This window comes from Pholis gunnellus (genome assembly GCF_910591455.1).
Source record: "Pholis gunnellus genome assembly, chromosome: 11".
NCBI lineage: Eukaryota > Metazoa > Chordata > Actinopteri > Perciformes > Pholidae > Pholis > Pholis gunnellus.
The window spans coordinates 23,012,932-23,033,036 of NC_136538.1; the positions used below are offsets into that span (position 1 = coordinate 23,012,932).

The 20,105-nt window shown below is 39.2% G+C and overlaps 2 protein-coding genes across 2 annotated transcripts; both read right to left on the bottom strand.

Moving 5' to 3' along the window:
- Nucleotides 1–2,984: 2,984 nt before the first annotated feature.
- Nucleotides 2,985–5,676, bottom strand: LOC306703523 (homeobox protein Hox-D9b-like; the record flags this gene model as incomplete). The annotated part of the gene is made up of 2 exons (XM_079169521.1): nt 2,985–3,229; nt 4,956–5,676. 2 exons carry the CDS (start codon nt 5,674–5,676, stop codon nt 2,985–2,987), a joined length of 966 nt encoding a protein of 321 aa, XP_079025647.1.
- Nucleotides 5,677–10,831: 5,155 nt separating this feature from the next.
- On the bottom strand, nt 10,832–13,212 carry LOC306702753 (homeobox protein Hox-D11b-like; the record flags this gene model as incomplete). Its single annotated transcript, XM_079168425.1, has 3 exons — nt 10,832–10,925; nt 11,248–11,389; nt 12,540–13,212. The coding sequence occupies 3 exons, from the start codon at nt 13,210–13,212 to the stop codon at nt 10,832–10,834; spliced, it is 909 nt and encodes a 302-aa protein (XP_079024551.1).
- Between the last annotated feature and the right edge of the window lie 6,893 nt (nt 13,213–20,105).

Here is a 20,105-nt window from a genome sequence, read left to right on the forward strand (position 1 = left end):
TTTTATACAAAATATAAACATTTGAGACAAAAAAGATAAATAACATTACAACTTTAGCCTCATTTTATGATAATCAAACCAAATGATTGGCTACAAAACATAATATATATTATAATATATATATAATATAATGTAGTATGATTACTATTGTTATTCATATTAATAGTATAGTAGTAGTAGTATCTATATATTATAATATATATATATAATGTAGTATGATTACTATTGTTATTATCATTAATAGTAGTAGTTGTAGTATTTTATGTTGGTCCATTTCACATGAAATATATAATACAAAAATTGCAATTACCAATTCAACTATAATTGTATTACAGCTCTGATAATCTAACTGAATATGTATTATTATTATTACTTTTAGTAGTAGTCGGCTGCTATTTTCACGTAATTCTGAACAGGTACCTGAATAAACATCACGGATAAATCTACAACTACATAACTAAAGTATTCATGTAAATATGAATAAAACCTTAAACCCGATGTGGCCCAGATGATCAATCCACACGTTCACATCAGGAGAAGAATAAAAACAGAGAAAGCGCTTCATTAAACAACGATGATGTCATCCGACTTTTATTCCACTGAAGCAAATCCTCGCGAGCAGCACACTCGGCCTAAGTGAGAGCAGATGAGGCGCTCGTGTCACCGCCGCTGTAGGCTAACATAGCCTGTCGTGTTTTTCCTTTTCTCCCAGAGAGAATGTGTTCTGATTGAGTCCGTCTCATCCTCGTGAAAAACAAACCAAAAAAACACATCTAAAATACTTATATCCCATAATATTCCTATAATAACTTGACTTGATGTTGTCGTACATTCAAAACTGAAGGTTGTGCGTTGTTTCTGTGTGTAAAACGTCCATGTGTGTGTCCTGACAAAGAGAAATGTCCATCAGACTGGTGTCACACCAGAGCATGACTGTGTGTGTGTGTGTGTGTGTGTGTGTGTGTGTGTGTGTGTGTGTGTGTGTGTGTGTGTGTGTGTGTGTGTAGAGCAACATAGACATTAACAACAGATATACATATAGCAACAACACAGCAACAACAATAACAACAAATAGGCCCATTAAGGCGATATACATGCACAGTTTATAAAAACAAAGAAACAAGGAAGCTCATTGATGAACCAAAGGTTAAACATTCCCTCTGGACGACTATTTTTCGGGGAGACGGATTGGTTGTAACACAGAGACTTGCTCCCATCAGGAGCAAACACAGTGGTTATCTGTGTGCAGGCAGTGGTTTTTATTGTATCTAATTCATAATTAGCCTTTTTGTTTATTTAGTTAAAATGTTTCTGTATTAAAATTACAAGCTGAGTAATAATCCAAAAGGTTGTTTTTTTTCGTGACGCTCAGCACGAAGACAATGCCAATGGAAAGTAAATTAGAATATGTTTTTATTAATTGCATGCAGCTAGTGGCGCAGTATATTGAGAACGACCACTGATGGTGAACGGGTCAAACAAACACAGGACTGTAACCACGTGACCATTGTGCGACGCCTTTGTAAACCTAGCTAAGTGTTTTTTGTTGCCTGAACTTAACTATACGTACGTATATTAAGCCTAACCTTGATGTGTTCCCTGAACCTAAATAAGTGGGTTTTGTTGCCTAAACTGAACTTTCGTTTTGTAGCGTAATGTCCTCCCCGAACAAGAAGTTCTGGCGAGCGACATGGAAAAAGAAAACGTGTGTTCCTGTACACGAAACCGAACTGCTGTGAGACTGTGTTGGAAAGACACAAGGAAAAGTAGCAATACTACAAAGTAAAAATACTCAGATTCAAGTAACAATTCTGCATTCAAAATCATACTTCAGTAAAAGTGTTAGCATCAATATTTCTTATATTTCATCACCTTAATGTCACAGCTGGTAAAGGAAGAGCTCATTTTGATTACTTTGTATACTGCTGGGTATATTAACCTGTACAAATAATAATATATTAACACCTATTGGTTTACTTATATCATCTAAATTAGCAAAGTAACTAAAATGTTAAAATACATGTAGAAAGTACAATACTTTCCTCTGAAATGTAGCAGAGTAGAAGTAGCCCAAAATGAAAATACTCAAGTAAAGCACAATACCTCAGATTTGTACTTAAGTACACAGTACTTGAGTAAATGTACTTAGTTACATTCCACCAAACAGTTCACACGTAATGATTTCATGTGGTTCTCACACGTGTGATGTTATTTTCATGTATTTCACGATATAATGTGATGTATGTATAATGAAAAGCAGTGTGTTGTGTGAACCAGCAGCACATTGACAGGAAGTCCTGCGTTGTGTCCTAAAATAACACTGAACATGAAGGTCAGCTTTAAGTCAAAGGTGAATCTGTTCTTGATTTTAAAATACTTAGGTTTTTAGGTTTCTCTTCCCAGAAGTGTTTTTCCTTTACGTTAATTCAAAATAAACACTATTGCAGGTCACAGCAGACACAGTCACGTCTGGCACACCGAAAAGCACTTTTTATGAGGACAAAAGTTTCAGCATTAAATCATAAAACGATATCCGTGCTCTGGCAGAAAGCACAGACCATTTCTGTGGAGTCAAGTATGTGTCAAGTGTTTTTTTGGGACATGTGAGATATACAGCCTCAACAAAAACAGATGCGTCGTAAAAACAGCAAACTCTTTGATATCAACTATGGTTTTTTATATATCAATTTATGGGTCTTTCTGTAAATTTGAACGTTGTATTCTGAGGAATATTTTGTGTTACAACACATCCTGGTCCCCCCCGCCCCACCACCACCCGCCTCCCTCACTGCAGTTTTCCAAGGGCAGCCATGTTGGCTTCACAAGCCGTTGCTTAGTAACAGCTGCTCGTGCCAGCTGGTGTTAAAAGATGTTGGGGCATCTTGGTGCACTGCGTTTTCTTTTATCAGCTATAATCTCACCACATCCTCACCTATATCCTGGAGAGAGAGAGAGAGAGAGAGAGAGAGAGAGAACAAAATCCATCATTCATTCACACCCCTCCTCTCTCTGATCATCAGCTTCTTCATCTTCATCCGTCTGTTCTGGAACCAGATCTTGACCTGTCTCTCTGTTAAATTTAAGAGTCCCGCCACCTCCAGGCGCCGGTCCCTGGTCAGGTACATGTTGAAGAGGAACTCCTTCTCCAGCTCCAGGGTCTGGTGTTTGGTGTACGGACACCTTTTCTTCCGGGTGGACTTGGCGTACATCCAACTAGCTGCTGGGTTTTCTGCAGAAGAAGACACAGGGTGGCGTAGATGTTTTTACTTTTAACCGCATGCCAGCTGCTGCTGCTTGTGTGTGTGTGTGTGTGTGTGTGTGTGTGTGTGTGTGTGTGTGTGTGTGTGTGTGTGTGTGTGTGTGTGTGTGTGTGTGTGTGTGTGTGTGTGTGTGTGTGTGTGTGTGTGGAGTTCAAAGACTGACATAAAAATCAGAAGAAGAAAAAATATTCACAGGAACAAATTTTATGAGCCGCCAACTTTTGGCTCATTAGAAAAAGAAACAATCCCACTTGTTCAAACACAGCTCCATAAATACAGACTGTTTGATTGTTTTCCTTTTTTAAACTGTTAGTCCTTTTTAGCAAAGCTACAACAGTTTTACTAGCATCAGGCTTGTTTATGTCTTCATTTTACCTTTCCTTCATTTTAATAATTTACCATAATGTGTCGTTATGTAAAAATGTATTTGTGGTTTGTGATGTAGCTGTAAACCTTTTTAAAGATGAAAATGTCTGTTGGGAGGACAGCAGCAATAAAAACAGCAAGAGTACCCAATAAAGTGTAAATCTCTGCGTGAGTTTGGTCAGAAAGCCAAACTCAGTTAAACTGCAGTGGGTGAACGGTATTTGAACCTTTTGACTGATCTGAAATAATTTACTGGCCACTTAAAAAGAAAAGTAGAGGCAGCAGACAGAGCTGTGAAAACTATTAGACGGACAGACAGCCACAGAGCAACAAGTATTTGGGCTTTGGGTTGCCAGCCGTACACTCACACCTCACTGAGGACATCTTTGCTCACTCTGTTCGACACATGTCCTGAAAACTTTTATTTACCAACAAGTAGAACTCTTAGATTCAAATGCTTTAAACCTAATTTTCTGACAAGCTAGTGGAAGTTCATATTCAATTTTAACAATAAACTAACAGCCTATATGTACAGAAAGTTACAAGGCAATGCCAGGAATAAAACTTTGCAAAGATTTTTTGAAAAAATCTAATACAATGTATCATTGTTATTATTATTATTGTTATTATCATTGTTATTATTATTATTATTGTTATTATTGTTGTTATTATTGGCCCAGACATTTTATTTAGCCCAACGACAAGTTTTTTTTTGTGTTCCTTTGTCACTTTAGTTTATCTTAATTCAAGCTTTTTTTAAATACTTTTGTGCATCTTAAGTAAACAAAATATCCTTATTATTACAAAACTATTTCTTTGTGGTTGAGGCGTGCTGCATTATGAAGCGTGCAAGCTAAACAGTAAAGGCCTTTTACATTATTAAGGTCGTTTTGGATAGACATGCTCGTACACCATACAGTCTAAAGTATACTTGTGTATATATTTATTTTTATTTTTTAAATAAGCTCGTGCATGAATTGCAAGAAAAATAGAATAACTCATGATTCTACTTCCAAAATCTGAAGAGAGAAATGCAGCGGAAGCTTTACCTGTTTTTCTCTTTGGTGACAAATTGTTAAATAAGAGCAATAGCACCTTCATTATTTTAATGGACAATAAAGTTTTATATTTGACCGTTTACAAGACATTTATAGGGCTATAAAAGTCACACACACTTACTTACTTAGGCCACATTCTCGCTCTCTGTCACACACACTCGCACAACAACACACACACACACACACACACACACACACACACACCTGTGTACCGCCACCTCTTAAACGCTAATAAACATTCCTGAGGTTGGTAGCTTGTATCTGTCTTTACCCGGGTCAATCTTTGTTTTTCTCTCCTCGTCCTCCTTTTTGGGCTCCGGCTTCCTTCCCAGCTCCTCCACGGTCCCGAGCCGCTCGAGGACCACCTCGGTCGGGCTGGCGAAGCTGGAATCCGCGGGGCTGTCGCGCGAAGGCGGCGGTGGCGGAGGCGAACTCTCGGGTTTGACCGCCTCGTACCTCGTGCTCGGATCGGAGAGGTCACCCTGAGCCGGGACACACCCGGGAAACCCGGCCGAGGCGTGTGACAGCGAGGTCTCCGAGGTGGGGGTCGCCCCCTCCCAGCAGCGGACGAACCTGCTGTCGGAAGCGACCGCGGAAGGTGCGAGGTGCTCGGCATGGGTCTGCGTCTGCGGGCCGTAGTATGGGTGGTGGTGGTGGTGGTGGTGGTGTTGGTGGCTCAGGAGGTGGTGTGGGTGAAAAAGGCCGGGGATGGAGGCGCCGGGGGTGGACTGCAGCTGCGGAGAGGAGGGCGAAGGGGAAGTCGAGGTGTTCACCCAGGGAGAAAAGCCGTTTAAGCTCGCTTGTTTGTTGGAAAAATGCGAAAAATCCGGTATGTGTGAGCCGGGGGTCCCCTCCTCCTCCTCCTCCTCCGCTCTCCGGGCTGGCTTCGTGCAGCCGGCCGTCGAACCCTGCAAGCCTCCCGGGATGAAATGTGCCCCGTACGGCTCCTCAGTCTGGAGCCCCATCATGGAATAATAATTCGTTAGCGACATGTTTATTTTATGATTTCAATAAAAAGACACTTAAGTGCGACTGTAAAACGTTAGATGGGGCCGGTATAGTGGCTTACATCCTCCCCTAAAATGGTAGTATTTTTTTTTTCCTTGCCCATACCTTCGTCTCGGCTGCCCATTGGTTACACCGCGGGTCACATGGTTAGACTGTATTTACCCAGCATAGGAAATAAATCTTAGCATTCTTTTGTGCTCAGAAACGTGATAATAGGCCCTCTAGCCTGCCTGCCAGACGGGCCTGAATGTAGCACACATAGGCCAAGCTTTTTAAATCTCTGTATTTGAAACACCGTTTTACAAGTCGAATAAAAAGTAGCAGGGAGTCCTTTACAAGCCTGTCTGAAGTGTGTGTGTGTGTGTGTGTGTGTGTGTGTGTGTGTGTGTGTGTGTGTGTGTGTGTGTGTGTGTGGTATTACGCTTTAGTAGGTGCTTCTGCCAAACCACTTTCTTAATGCAAAATCAAAGCTTTTAATTAGTGACAAAATCACGTTTTTGTGGCATCAAAGTAACGGGATTGAGATTCAGAGGACAGGTTGCTTTTTCTGCCTGGAGTATATCTTGATCTTGATATTACGCTGAAAATATTGTGAATTTCTTGCAAAATCATCGTCGAATTTTGGCGGCGCAAGGTGAGCTTTCTTTTAATTGCTGCCTTTAATTGGATCTTGTTTCTGCAACCTGTTATCTGATTCTTTTAAAGCTGTTATTTATTTATTTATTTACTTATTTACTTACTTACTTACTCTCTAACAGCCCACTCATTAGCCTAATTCAACAATTATGTTTGGCAGCTTTGCAAAGCTGCATGGATGTTATATATATTTTTATATATGAGTTGGTTCGGCTATTTTTTTTCTTTGGATATTTTGTTCCACTCCAATTTTGGCGAGTTATACTTTTTAATAAAAACTGAAGGATGACATAAGTTTTAAGATAAATAAGCCATTTAACAACCCGTTGGATTATTTAAAAAAATGCATCTTCATTAAGGTGAAATCAGGGCTGTTTTTCTCTCCTATACATAATTGACATTTATAAAGACACATATAGTATATACATATAGATATATAGATATCTATATGTATCTATATATAGATGTATATATTTTATTTTTTTCAAATGAACCAGTGGTTATGAACAATTCAAGATCTACATATTATAAAATTAGATTATCAGTGTGGGGGCGTGGTTTAGAGACACAAAAGGAACTGCTGCAACATGTTCTAACATAGACCTTGATCGCTGTCTCTTGTGCACCTGTAGCGCCATCTGCTGGCTGGATGAGTTTAAACTGTGTGCAAACCGGAGGGAGTCCTAAACTGTATAATGCAAGATAAGATACTTCAACAGGCGGGTACTTTACATCCTTTTTATTATTATTTAGTAATCAGTATAAGCCCTGTCAACTGGTCCCAGTAATACAATGAAGAAACACATGAATCAGTGCTTATAATTTCATTTAGCTGGACCTTTGAGGATTGAGGCCAGAGTGACATTACTGCAATACATTCCTCTAGATGGCAGTAACATCAAAGCTACTCTGGTGGAAGAGGTGTCTGCCTGCCTGCCTGCCTGTCTGTCCTTCTGCCTGCCTGCCTGTCTGTCTCTCGCTCTCTCTCTCTCTCTCTCTCTCTCTCTCTCTCTCTCTCTCTCTCTCTCTCTCTCTCTCTCTCTCTCTCTCTCTCTCTCTGTGTCTGTCTGCCTGTATTCTGTCTGCCTGTCTCTCTCTGTCTGCCTGTCTGTCTGTCTGCCTGCCTGTCTGTCTCTCGCTCTCTCTCTCTCTCTCTCTCTCTCTCTCTCTCTCTCTCTCTCTCTCTCTCTCTCTGTGTGTCTGTCTGCCTGTATTCTGTCTGCCTGTCTCTCTCTGTCTGCCTGTCTGTCTGTCTGCCTGCCTGTCTCTATCTTTCTATCACTATCTATATATATCTATATAGATATATGTGTGTGTATATATATATGTGTGTGTATATATGTGTATATATATTCAATATATATGTGTATCATGTATGTATCTGTTTTAATTTGAGCTTACTTATAATGTTTTATCTCGGTGTCGGTGGCTGAATCGTCCGTGTTTGCTAACGCATTGTGCAACATATTTCTCCTCCATCTGGAATGAAATGTGCTTCATCAACCAGCGTTGTTATTATTGCAACAACAACTTCTGTTCGTGGTACCAACTGTTTATTTCAGCTGGCAGGAATATAACTACTGCTACAAATCTCAATACAACTACTGCGATATGCTACTGCCTCTTCTTCTCTTTCCAACAAGAATGTAGCTAAAATACCACTTCTCCTGCTACATATAGTATTACTACTGATGACGCCTCTACAGATACTCCTACTACTTTTTGCACTAGAATAACTGGTTGTGCTTAAACTACGAGTTCTGTTTCCAGGCCTACTTTCAGTTGTCTGTGATTACTGACATTACACTATCCATTTCTTTAAGATTGTAACAGCGCCATGCTTGGCAATAATAAGAATATCAATAAATCAGTTTGAAGCATGTCTGTGTTGGTTAAATCAAAATAAAAAGTAGTTTGAACTAAAGGCATTCAACCAATGACCTACAATAAACCCAAACACAATCTCTCCTTTCATCTCCTTGTCTTTCTTTTGTACATCACACACACACACACACACACACACACACACAGCCGCGCTCTCACACAGACTGAGTGAATGTGTGAGACAAAGAGAGAATGAGAGGGACAGCAGACGGTCTGTATTGCCCCAATAAAAAGCCTGTAAGTGGAGGAAGTGGTGGTTGTGACGGTGTGGTGTGTTGTGGTTGTTTTGCGGTTCAAGGTTCATCTGCAGCCTTGGACTCACTGTGCGTTTCCGCTGTCTGGGTCCAGAAATGCACAACCAAAGACGCTATTTACTACTTTCACCAGTTTTATTTGATAGTTTCACTCAAACTTTACATCAATGGGACCTTGGGCAGCAATTACCTGCTGAATAATCTGCTTTTTAGTTGTTTGTGTTTACGATTCAGGGCATCGTCCAACTTAAATGAGAGCCTAATTTAATTGAGCTTCTGGGAATGCTTTTCTTGGTGCAGAAGTGATCACACATGTTGATTTTATTGCTGTATAAAAGACATTCAGACAACATCCTGTGAATGGTTTAACACTGTAGCATTTAAAATCACTAATAGTTTGTGTAGCTGTTCTCTGATTTCATAAGACATTTTATTTTACAGAGCAACTTTGAAAAGCGTCGACTGGTTTGTGTAAGAGGTGGTGTTTATAATTCACAATCAGACTAAATCCAACCTCTAAATGCCGCATTGATTTACCTTTTTTAAATTAGAAATGCATCACATCATAAAACTTCACATGAAATCAAGGATCACACTCCTGGAAAAAGTCCCTCAAAGCGTTTTTCAAAACAAGCAACAAACAGTTCCTCTTATCGAGATGTTGTAGCAAGCATTTTTTATTCCATTGTCTTCAAGTGTACATGCATTGATATATAAAACATGAATATAATGACATCCAAATGTTGCAGTAAAGGATGTTGCATGGAAACATACTTGGAACACAAGTAGAAGATCAGGCTCGTTGATTGTCTTTGTCACATTTAACTCAACAGAACATGATTGAACGCATATTGCTTTCTTCATGCAGTCACAGACGCAATATGAACAATATGAAGCCGGTATGAGAATGATGAATTTAGATTGTCTTCGCTTGCATAAAATGATTATATTTATATGTTAATTCAATTTTTTTTTTAGGAATAAGTATATTGTCATTATTTACCTTTTAATCATAAACAAATTCGCGTGGACATTAAGAGGATTTATAATTCAGAAATCAATACAGATAGAAAGATACCTAATATAACACATATTAGACTGTCAGCAGGTCAACATTAAAACACACAACAATCAGAAATGTGAAATCCACAGACGAGCTCCAGCCGTATTTGGGGTTTCCTGATGTTAAGTTTTTTGTTGTTTTATTGAAGGAAAATGATAAAGAATGTATGTCCTCGTGTTTTAAAGGACAGGAAGGACCGACCGGCAGAGAGAAGGTTCATTTCTTCACAATAACACACGTGACTGTAGAAAGGCGGCTCTGGATGTGTTTGTGCTCTAGAAAAACTCAGGAAGGAACTGGATTTATATATTTATTTTATTTATTTTTATTTATTTTTTATTTTACTTTTTTTTTTACTATTTTAAGGCGAGACACTAAGGCCAAAACATTGTTCATTCTTTTGTTACACACTGGTTCATTTTGAGATTTGGGGTCATTTTGATTCCATTACATGTGATCTTTAAGACTAGTGGAAAGAAAACATCCAAAATACACATTAAGGGGGTTTACTTTACGACTGTTTGCGTCTGTAGATGTCTCCTAAATTCACCAAAAGTTAGTCAAAAGCTAGTCATTTGCATATTTAAACATCACATTTCAGAAAACTTGTAAAACAAGAATATTTGTCTTAATGTGAGTGATGAAGTGGTGAAGCTTCATGGTGATATCTATGAGTTCATGTGTTGACCCTCTTCACCTGTAGAGTCTCTAAATGTCTGTAATGGAGCTAAACGTCTCTTTAAAGGACGTTTTCTCTGAATGAGTTTGTTCTCAGACTCTGATGATAAATCTCCACTTCAGCAGCTCTTATATACACCAAACTTTACACGTTCATTCCTCTCTATGTGCTGAAGGTTAACACAGAGGGGTTTGTTCACACATCACTCACAGACTCATTTATACAAGTTATATTACTAAAACATGGCCAAAATGGATTTTTAATGGCTGCTGACAGTATTTTCTGATTTATTGAGGGATACAAAGAGATATCCAAAACTCCCTCTCTCAAACCTTTGACTCTCATATGTCAACAAAATGAAATAAGAATTTGGAACTTGGCTTTCTCAAATGGATGCAAATGAGCATGTTTTATAAAATAAGGGATCATTTGCACATTTAACATTTTCAGAAAACTTGAAATACAAAAAACAATTGTCTTAATGTTAGTAATCAATGGGGCATTTTCATGGTGATTTCCTATTCAGCTGTCTCCTCATGGTTGGAATAATGCAGAGCTGTCACACACGATGCATGGCCTTAACAGAAAAACTCTCTCTTACTTCTTTCTCCCTCCTCTGTCCATCAGAACAAGTGATATCCTGCGTGGTACACCAGTCTCTCACTTTTCAGCTTCTTCTCTTTAATTCTTCTGTTCTGGAACCAGATTTTCACCTGTCTGGATCAGCAAAGGGACAGAAACAGGTTTGATGTATTTGTGGGTATTTTAGCAGAATATTCATAGGGAGTGTAATTGCATGATGATCATCACATCATTTTTTTTTGGATTGATATCAATTAATCTGCCAAATATTTTCTTGATTTTATGGTCAGATCGTGATCTAAACTTCTCAGACATCTTGAAATGTGTGATGAACAGTCCAAAACCCAAAGATATTGAGTTGTGGCCCTCGGCCCAGCAGATCTATCAAATGTAAGTCAGTGAATCAGAACAGACTAAAATAAATCAGAATTAAAGAAATACTGCAACATGCACGCACCGCTCTGTCAGACGCAGAAGGCTGGACAGCTGCACGCGTCTGCCCTTGTTGATGTAGACGTTGAATAGAAACTCTCTCTCCAGCTCTCTGATCTGCTGCTTGGAGTAAGGACATCGCTTCTTCCTCCTGACAAGGGGCTCTGCTGGAGAGAGAGGGAGAGAGAGGGAGAGAGAGGGAGAATGATATAGAGGAAAAGGGCTTACAAAGAAATATGACCGTAGAGTTGAAGCAGTTAGGAAAACCAAAAATACTAAAGAATTGTAATCTAATTTTAGAGTGTTTCTGGAACATTACTAATGTAATTCAACACTATTGTGCAGAAATGACTTTACATTTTTAATTAAAGGTGAATGTCAAGGTCTAAGTCAAAACAGTGAGTTCAAGAAGTTAACATGAACTTAATATTGTTTTAATGAAGTCTAGAATTAAAGCTCTCATGACAAATTCCGTTGTTTGCGTTTGTAGATCTGCAAGTGTGTTAGTCACGCAAATTTAGGCCCACGTGCGGTTAGTAGCCCACGTGACTGTTTTCAACAACCAACAACCTTCAGCTGGAGGTGCCAACAAATGGAGAGAATATTAAATATTAACAAATTGTATTGATGGAAATAGATAAATAATCACATTTATAGGCAAATTTAAAATAATAGTTCACATGAAAAATACGTATTTCAACGTATAAACATTCAACCGTCTATATTTGATTACAGTGTTATATTGGCCCATTAAATACATTCAGGTGTTAGAAATGTAGCCTAAAAAGAAAGTAGAATATAAAAGTATAGGTTCCATTTTTTGTGTTATTGTTAATACATTTAGTACCATATAGCTTTATTTTGAAAAGAAGAACCTGGTCTAATATTATACTGAGTAAACACATAATATCAACCTACACAACAAATAAACAAACACATAAATATAAAGGTTAACTAATAGTCTATTTTCTGACAAAATGTCAATAAATAAAAGGCTCTTCTTGGCTGCATGTTTGGGCCTTTTCCGGTTCTTGCCAATATTTTCATTCAGTTTAGCCAAAAAGAGTTATGTTAAAGAACATGGAGGTGGTTGTTGGAAGATAAATAAATAATACCTATATATGCATCATTATGATGTTATTGAAACACCTATGATATCAAATCTATTCAGTTGAAGGCCGACACATCTCTCGTGGCCCTGTCTGCATAAGTGATCGCACGTGGGGGTTTTCAAAAATTTCAAAAATTTCAGTTAGGAATAATACTTTCTCTCTATTTTTATTCTTCAAATCATAGCCTTTTATGACTTCCACTTACGCGGGGAATAGTCTCCTCCACTGCCGCTGGATGACGGCGCATCCTCCTCCTTCCCGGCCTGTGGTGACTCTGACCCCGCCCTCACCTTGCTGCTCCCCCCGGTGTGACAGCTCGTCCGCGGGGCCCGATTCGTCTCTTTCTGCCGTTGGCTCCCGGGTGTAATCTTCGCTCTCGGGTCCACTCTCTCCTCGAAAAACTGGTCAGAAACCGGCGGAAGGACTGTATTACGTCCTGCTGGGAAGAGGAGCTCTGAGTTCGGATTGAACGCCGCGTATCCCCCGGGGAAACCCCGCGGGTCTCCGGCAAACGCCGGTGCGTGAAAACCGGAGGCGCCGTAAACAGCTCCACCGTACAGAAAGTCTTGACCAGTGTTGAGCATCGTCTCAGGCGAGGATCGTAGTCCCCGGTACTCGTGAGGAACGGCATCCCCCGGCAAACGGACGCAGGACGGCGGCGGAGAGGTGATGGGATGCTCCGCCCGGTGGAGAGCCCATTTCCACGGAGGAGGATACTGCTGCCGCGGCTCGTGGTGACAGCAGCCCCGGCAATCGGACAGTCGTCTCGCCGACGCGGTGCTCTGGTCCAGCAGAGCGGCGCCGCTCTCCGTTAAAAACGGCGAAGTGATGGAGCCAAAGTCCGACTGTGACGGATAGGTGCAGCTTGGTAAATACATGGACAATTTAAAATACTTGAAAAAACTCTAACAGGGTGTGGTTTGGCCTGAGAAGTAACAAAACCTACAGATATGAACAGGGTAATAATGTATACCCCCTTCTCTTAATCCACATGGGGGCAAATTAGTTGTTTCAACTCTGTAATTATAATCAATTAATATATCTGCATCGTGACCCAAGCCCTGTAGGTTAAAACAAAGAAACTGGAATATTGTTAAAAATAAAAAAGCCTTTTTCCACATATCTTCATTCCCTCCCACTGGAACCATATACCCTCTCAATACCCTTCTGCAAAGTGAGGAAAACATAGTCTTTGACCTTGAGCCTGCCCCAAACTGGATCTGCTTTGGCATGCACTCATTGTCATGAGACCTCTTGGATATTATTCAACTTGTAAAACCACACCCCGATGTTTAGAGCAAGTTTTCTTCGAATAAGGAGCACAGACAAGTCTTAGTAGCTGTACTTCAAAGCTCATTTTGGACCTTTAGGAGGCTTACTTTAGAGCCCTTTACATGTTTTTCTTTTATCCACATCCTGTCTCATGAGGTCCAGACTGAGACAAAAGAAGCATTCACATTAAACGAGGATGCTGATTAGTGAAGATAAGATCTTATCCTAGATCTTTTATTTGTCCACAGTGGGGATATTTGCAAGATTACAGCAGCACAGTGGATAGTGCAACAAGAGACATCAGTAGGAGAAAACAAACAAACAAAGCAAGTATACAGTAAAAGAAAAAAACAATACAATATAATCAGATTGAGTGATTGGCTACACATTATTGCACATATGTGAAGCATCAATCCCTAATTTAAAGGATAAAGTCAGGTATTCTACAGTGTTGTTAACAATAACATTGAGGTACAGTATCTAGCATCAAATCATGTCTTTGAAGGGAAAATGTTAATTTTACTCACAAGATTTTTAAGGTTCAATAAATCGGACATTTTGCAGACAGTTGTGTTTTATGACAGTGTTGAACATCTTTTAAATTTGTGCATTTGCCTAAACATTAAAAGGATTTTCATCCTAAAATTTTGATTTTAAAACTTACTAAACCAATATGCATTTACATTATCAGCTCAGTATTTTGCAAACTATATTATCACTTCAACTCTAACAGATTTTTTTTCTTCTTAAAGTTAATACGTTTTTACTTTATTGGTGGGCTTTTGCATCATGATAAGCAACAACTTATTGTTCATTTTCCTTTTAATATATGCAACGCCTCACTAACTATTCTGAAGCTTTCCAACTCTGCAACTTCAGACTTTAGTCTCACATAAATCTGGTTAATGAAAATATATCAAGGGAAATATCTTCAATATATCTTGTTTGCAAAGTAAGCAATAGTGGTTAATTGTATAGTAACAGTAGCAGCAGATACATTAACAGCAGTAAGTTAACTGGTGACCCATCACCCTCCATCGATAATTCCTGCCTAGTAAGAGTAGTTGTTTTAGAAGTAAACCAGTGGTTGGCAGCAGTTAAAGAGTATTAGTCGAGCAGTCGTGTCATGTCCTTATGAAGTAAGAGCTCTGTAAAGGAAACCCTTGTAATGTGTCGGGGTTTTCCCAGTTATTGCTCAGTAAATGTATGTGTCTCAAAAGACGTTTCCTATTTTATGCATTCACTCGTCATGAGGACATCTCACTGACACACATCAGTGTGTTGTTCTGAAGAGAGGTCGCTAAAGCTTAAACGCCCACAGTGACTTATGTTCTTTTCTTGAGATGTTCTGGTTTTTACTGTATATGAGCATATAGGTTGGATTCTGACACTCAGCTGATCACATCAAAGTGCTGCTGAGTATAGATGCATTCTCAATCTTAACACGCACATTCACATAAGCTCAAGTAAGGACCATTTGATGCCACAAAAAAAGTTTTTATAAACAAGATTTGAATTTACAATCCAGGAAAACAGAAGAATGGCAAAAGGGCCAAACAACAACCTCAGTCTATGAACCCAGACCTGACACCAAAACCTGAAAACAGGTCAAAACCAAAATCGTGCTCTCTCTCCTCTCCATTTTGTCGTCTATTGCCCGTGGACGTCTCCACTCAGGTTCATTACTTCATTTGGCTCTGGAGACAGAAGACAGAGGGACCGCTACAGGCGTCTGGCTGACTCTGTCAGCGTGACTGTCGAAAGAATAGAAAACAGAAAACACTTTATCGTCTATTTTTTTGAGTGCAAAAGGCAGAAAAAATACTCCTTTCTTTGCATGTTCCAGATGGGCTCTTAAAAAAAGGTACTTTAAAACATATCACATCCAGACATTAAAACACATGTACATAAATACAACAACACACAAAGCAGCTACATTAAAAGGAGCACCAGGTACTCGATAGTGAGGACTGAATGAAGGTTAAATAAATATAAATAAAAGGCTGTGTGCTGAGGAAGCAAGCTGCTGGCTTCAGAAAGTAGACGCCGTAAAATATCTTAATGAAGGACAACAGGGACAAACGATTTTACAGGGACAAACGAAGAAAAGGCCCTGAAGAATGTAGGAGATGTAAATCACGGCCTGAGAGTGGCTTTTTTTTAATTTGTTCACACCACTGTCATGAAATATAATGCTAATTGTCAGCATGTATGTTAGTTTTGAATTATAGTTAAGATATATGTATGAATAAGAAGAGGAACATTTTTCATAGAAGACATTTTGACAATCCACAGTTCAAATACAAGAAGCACAGGTGTAAAGAATAAAATGGCTGAATTTCATCCGGTGGCTTCAGTTTTCAGGGTCCTGCTTTAGTTTCTTGTCTCTCGCACTTTCACACTTTCATGGTTTACTGGGACGATTAAGAATGGAGTCATCGTTAATGGTGTTAATAACGCCCATGTGTCTGCTGTGGAAAATGCCAATAATTCTTATTTGCTAATATCGCCAACACAGTCTCACGGCAGTTCGTGAAATAACGTATGAAATACAATCTATTGGTTTGTGTGTAACTTTTCTTTTTTGGGAAGACATTATGTTAAAAACTGAAAGTTAGGTTGAGGCAACAAAACTACATAATTAGGTTTAGGAAAACTGTCACAAATGTTAGGTTTAGGCAACAAAACCACAACCATAAAAACCACAACATGGTGTCTGTGTTTGTTAGACTCATCCACTTCCCCTCACACCCACCATGAGGGGTCTTTTTGGATATTAAATACTTTGTCTCTTGCTGAGACTGTTGCTTGGTCACGTGGATGCATTAAATGTGTGTCTCCACCAGGAATAAAGATCTTAATTGACTTTCAATTACCATCATTTTTCATCCAGAGTGACACAAAAATACGAGAACATTTATTTTTCAATGTTCACGAAAACCAATAGATTGCATTTCGTGACTATTTCACAACCTGCCGTGATACATGAGCTGTGCTGACGTTTTGTTTTCTCAGCAGGTGTCTCTGCAGGTGGGCAGCTACACTTGAGACAGTCTTTGTCACAGGTTACGTGTTTGGGCAGTTTCTCTCACTACACAGGAGTTCACGGATGCTTCTTTGACCAAGAGGGCTGTGCAATGCATATTTAACAGTTACTGCAGTGAGCATTTACACCAACAGATACTCAGCTGGTTTTGTTGCTGGTGACATCCCATACGTTTGGACGATGTGACTTATAACCTGCAGTGATTCAGAACTCTTCTGTGAACATTTAAGTCATTTTGAACAAACTGATGTAGCCCTAAAATGTGCATTGTGGCTATTTAGAGTCATCAAAAATGAACTAAAACTGGAAAGCCCTTTGGTCTAAAGCAATATAAAAACCTTAAAAGGTGCATAGGGATTATATTGGATAATTAATATGTATGGATAATTAAAAGATTTTTGCTATTTAAATAAATACTATGAGGAGAGAAAAAAAACTAACCAATTATCTTAAGGGAACTTTGAGCTTTTATGTTTGGCAACATTGGGGTCACAAACGACAATATATGAGAACAGAAATAATGAACGAAGCTCATAGTTTAAAGTGAAATGACCTGTGCTGCCATGATGAACTGAAGTCATTTCGGTATTGGATCTAAATCGATCAACAAATCGGATTTAGACCAAAGATATTGTGCTGATACTGTTGTCTCGTTTGGCTTTAAAACACCTGAAATGTCGAAACAGAAACCAGAACAATGTTAAATAAACTCTCGACGGCTGATAGTGAGAGGTTTCTAAGGACACCACAGCAGCATTAACGTTATTTAAGTGTCCTGCATCTAATAGTTTCCCTAATTCCACATATAAACATGTTAATTATCAAATTAACATCAGTTAACTCTCATCTCTGCGCGCTGAAAATAAATACATAATGTGGAAGTAATTAAAAAAATGTAAATAGGTCAAAAACCAGCATGTAACCTATTTAGTTTCTTTATTTGGTTCTTTATTTTCCTTAATAGACCTTGTTTAGGGCGTGCTTCTAGAATGTATCACATGCTTGTAATAACATTTTATAGCTCACCGTTTTCCTTTTTTTAGTCCATTTAAAGTAAATGTGTTGTGCATTAAAATGCAATGAGTTGCATTCCATTGAGTGAAAGTGCAGAGCAGCAAGTATCACAATTTAGTGCGTTGAAATGTGAACAAACAGAAAGGAAGTCAAGGACAGAAACACATAAACAAACACGTGTTTTCAGCAGTGATTGAACGTGAATTACTGAACAGCGGGATGGACAGCTGCGCAAAAAGAAGCCAGCAGAAGTGGAGGCTTACCTGGTTGTGGATGTGAGGCCGAGCAGCAGCAGCAGCAGCGAGTCGTGCGTCGGCGTGGACATTTGTCCTCAAGCAGGTGTCTCCTTTTCTCTGCCAGACAACACACTGACCGGTCGGTCCAATAAAAGGGTCTAAACCCCCCAAAGTGAAGTGTCTTTGAACCATGTTCCGTTCAGTCAGCAGACAGCAAATGGTGGCAATGTGGGACCTTCCTCACTGGGAAGAGTTAATGGGAGGCAATATCAATGTTAAATCAAACCATGGGGAAATAATTAAGATCACAACTAAGATATTAAAATAGCACAGGTTTCCTGCTGTGCTTCATTTATTATACTATGATTTTAATTAAACCAAATTTCACTTTCACTTTTGCTGCAGAACGAAACCTGCTGATATAGTTCTACGGGTATTTTTAGACTTGCGCTCCGAACAGTCTGGGTCTCGTGTGCAAATCAACAAATTCATCCACGCTTTCTCATAATCGCACGGCTTTTCAAAATAAGATACATATCAAGTAAATTTGTTAATTATCTTGCCTTAATCAAAGATGATGTGATTACTGTTTAGTGTGACTTTGCCAAATCCATTTGTCCCAGGCCACTACTTACACACACACACACACACACACACACACACACACACACACACACACGCACGCACGCACGCACGCACGCACGCACACACACGCACGCACACACACACACACTACACACACACACACACACACACACACACACACACACACACACACACACACATTAGGCCTACTTTTTTGGAAGAGTTGTATAAAGATTAAAAAAGGTCCTCACATTTAATGTTTTATCTTAGCAATTAATATATATCGGGTTAATGAAACGGAAATGACATCAGCATTAATATTACTCATCATTTATAATACACATAATGTGTTTGGTTTTTGTTTGTGTGGGTGTGTGTTTGTGAGAGAGAGAGAGGGAGAGGGAGAGAGAGAGAGAGAGAGTGTTTTATTAGGCTCATAACTCTTCGGTCTCCAGAGGAAGCTGTGAGCATTCAAGCTGAAGGCCAAATCTCTGCACACTGCACCCTAATGCGAAACAGCTCAGCTGGGAGTTGAGAAAATGCTGCTGAATATTCGAGAGGCTCCACAACATTTCCGCTGCAGTGGAAACACTCACAAATGTGTGTTTAAGGGGCTGAGCTGTGCCCTCATTTGCTTTGGTGCGTGACATTCAGCAGTTTACATTTATTTTGTACAATAAGTCACTTTTACTAAACGGAAAACCTACAAAATGATTAACCATAAATATGTGGTTTTGCAGCCTGAACCATGTGCTGTGTGGTCATAAAACGCTGCACATTGCAGAAAGACATTGTTGTCAGAATAACTACATGTAACAGTTGTTGCTGTTTAGCTGGAAAGGAAATGTAATGCTGAATTATTACATTGCAGATATTTTGGAGATGATTTTATTAAATAAAAAATATATAGTGACATGCGTAACAATGACAAGAGTATTTACGATGTGATTTCATCACAGCTTAGTGACACACCTGACTAACTAAAATATATTATTCTCTGCCTCACTGATCAGCTCACATTGAGCGATGCATTGAATAATGAAAGCTCACGTCAAATAATAAAATGTGTGCGACATCTAGTGGTGAAAAACGTGACTTGCATCTTAAAATTAGAATAAAAAAGGAAGAGGCTGTATTTCATTTGGGCCAGACTTTTCATTAGTGGCTGTGAATATTTAATATTTGATGATGTACATACTCAGTAAATGTTGTTGGATCAGATCAGTTCTAGACTATGGCTGTGTGGCATATAGGTCGGCGTCTAAAACCTTGTTGGGAACATGTAATAGAAACACAAGCATTAAGGATATGTAGTGGGGCCTTTACAACTACATCTGTGCCAGCATTGCAGGTAGAAATGGGGGACATTTTGGAGTTGAGAAGAATACAGATCATGATGACATATTGGGTCAGTTTACAAGGACATAATCATCCAACAATAAGTGCTATTGAGCCATGGGAACATGAAAAAAGTCCAACAAAGAGCTTTGGTTGGGCTGTGAAGAAGAAGGCTAGTGATTTAGATACACAGGAGTTATTCTCCAACTGTGGTTCTGCCAGCTATTCCTCCTGGGTTACTGCCACAGCCTGAAACAGATCGTGGCCTCCTTGAACTGGT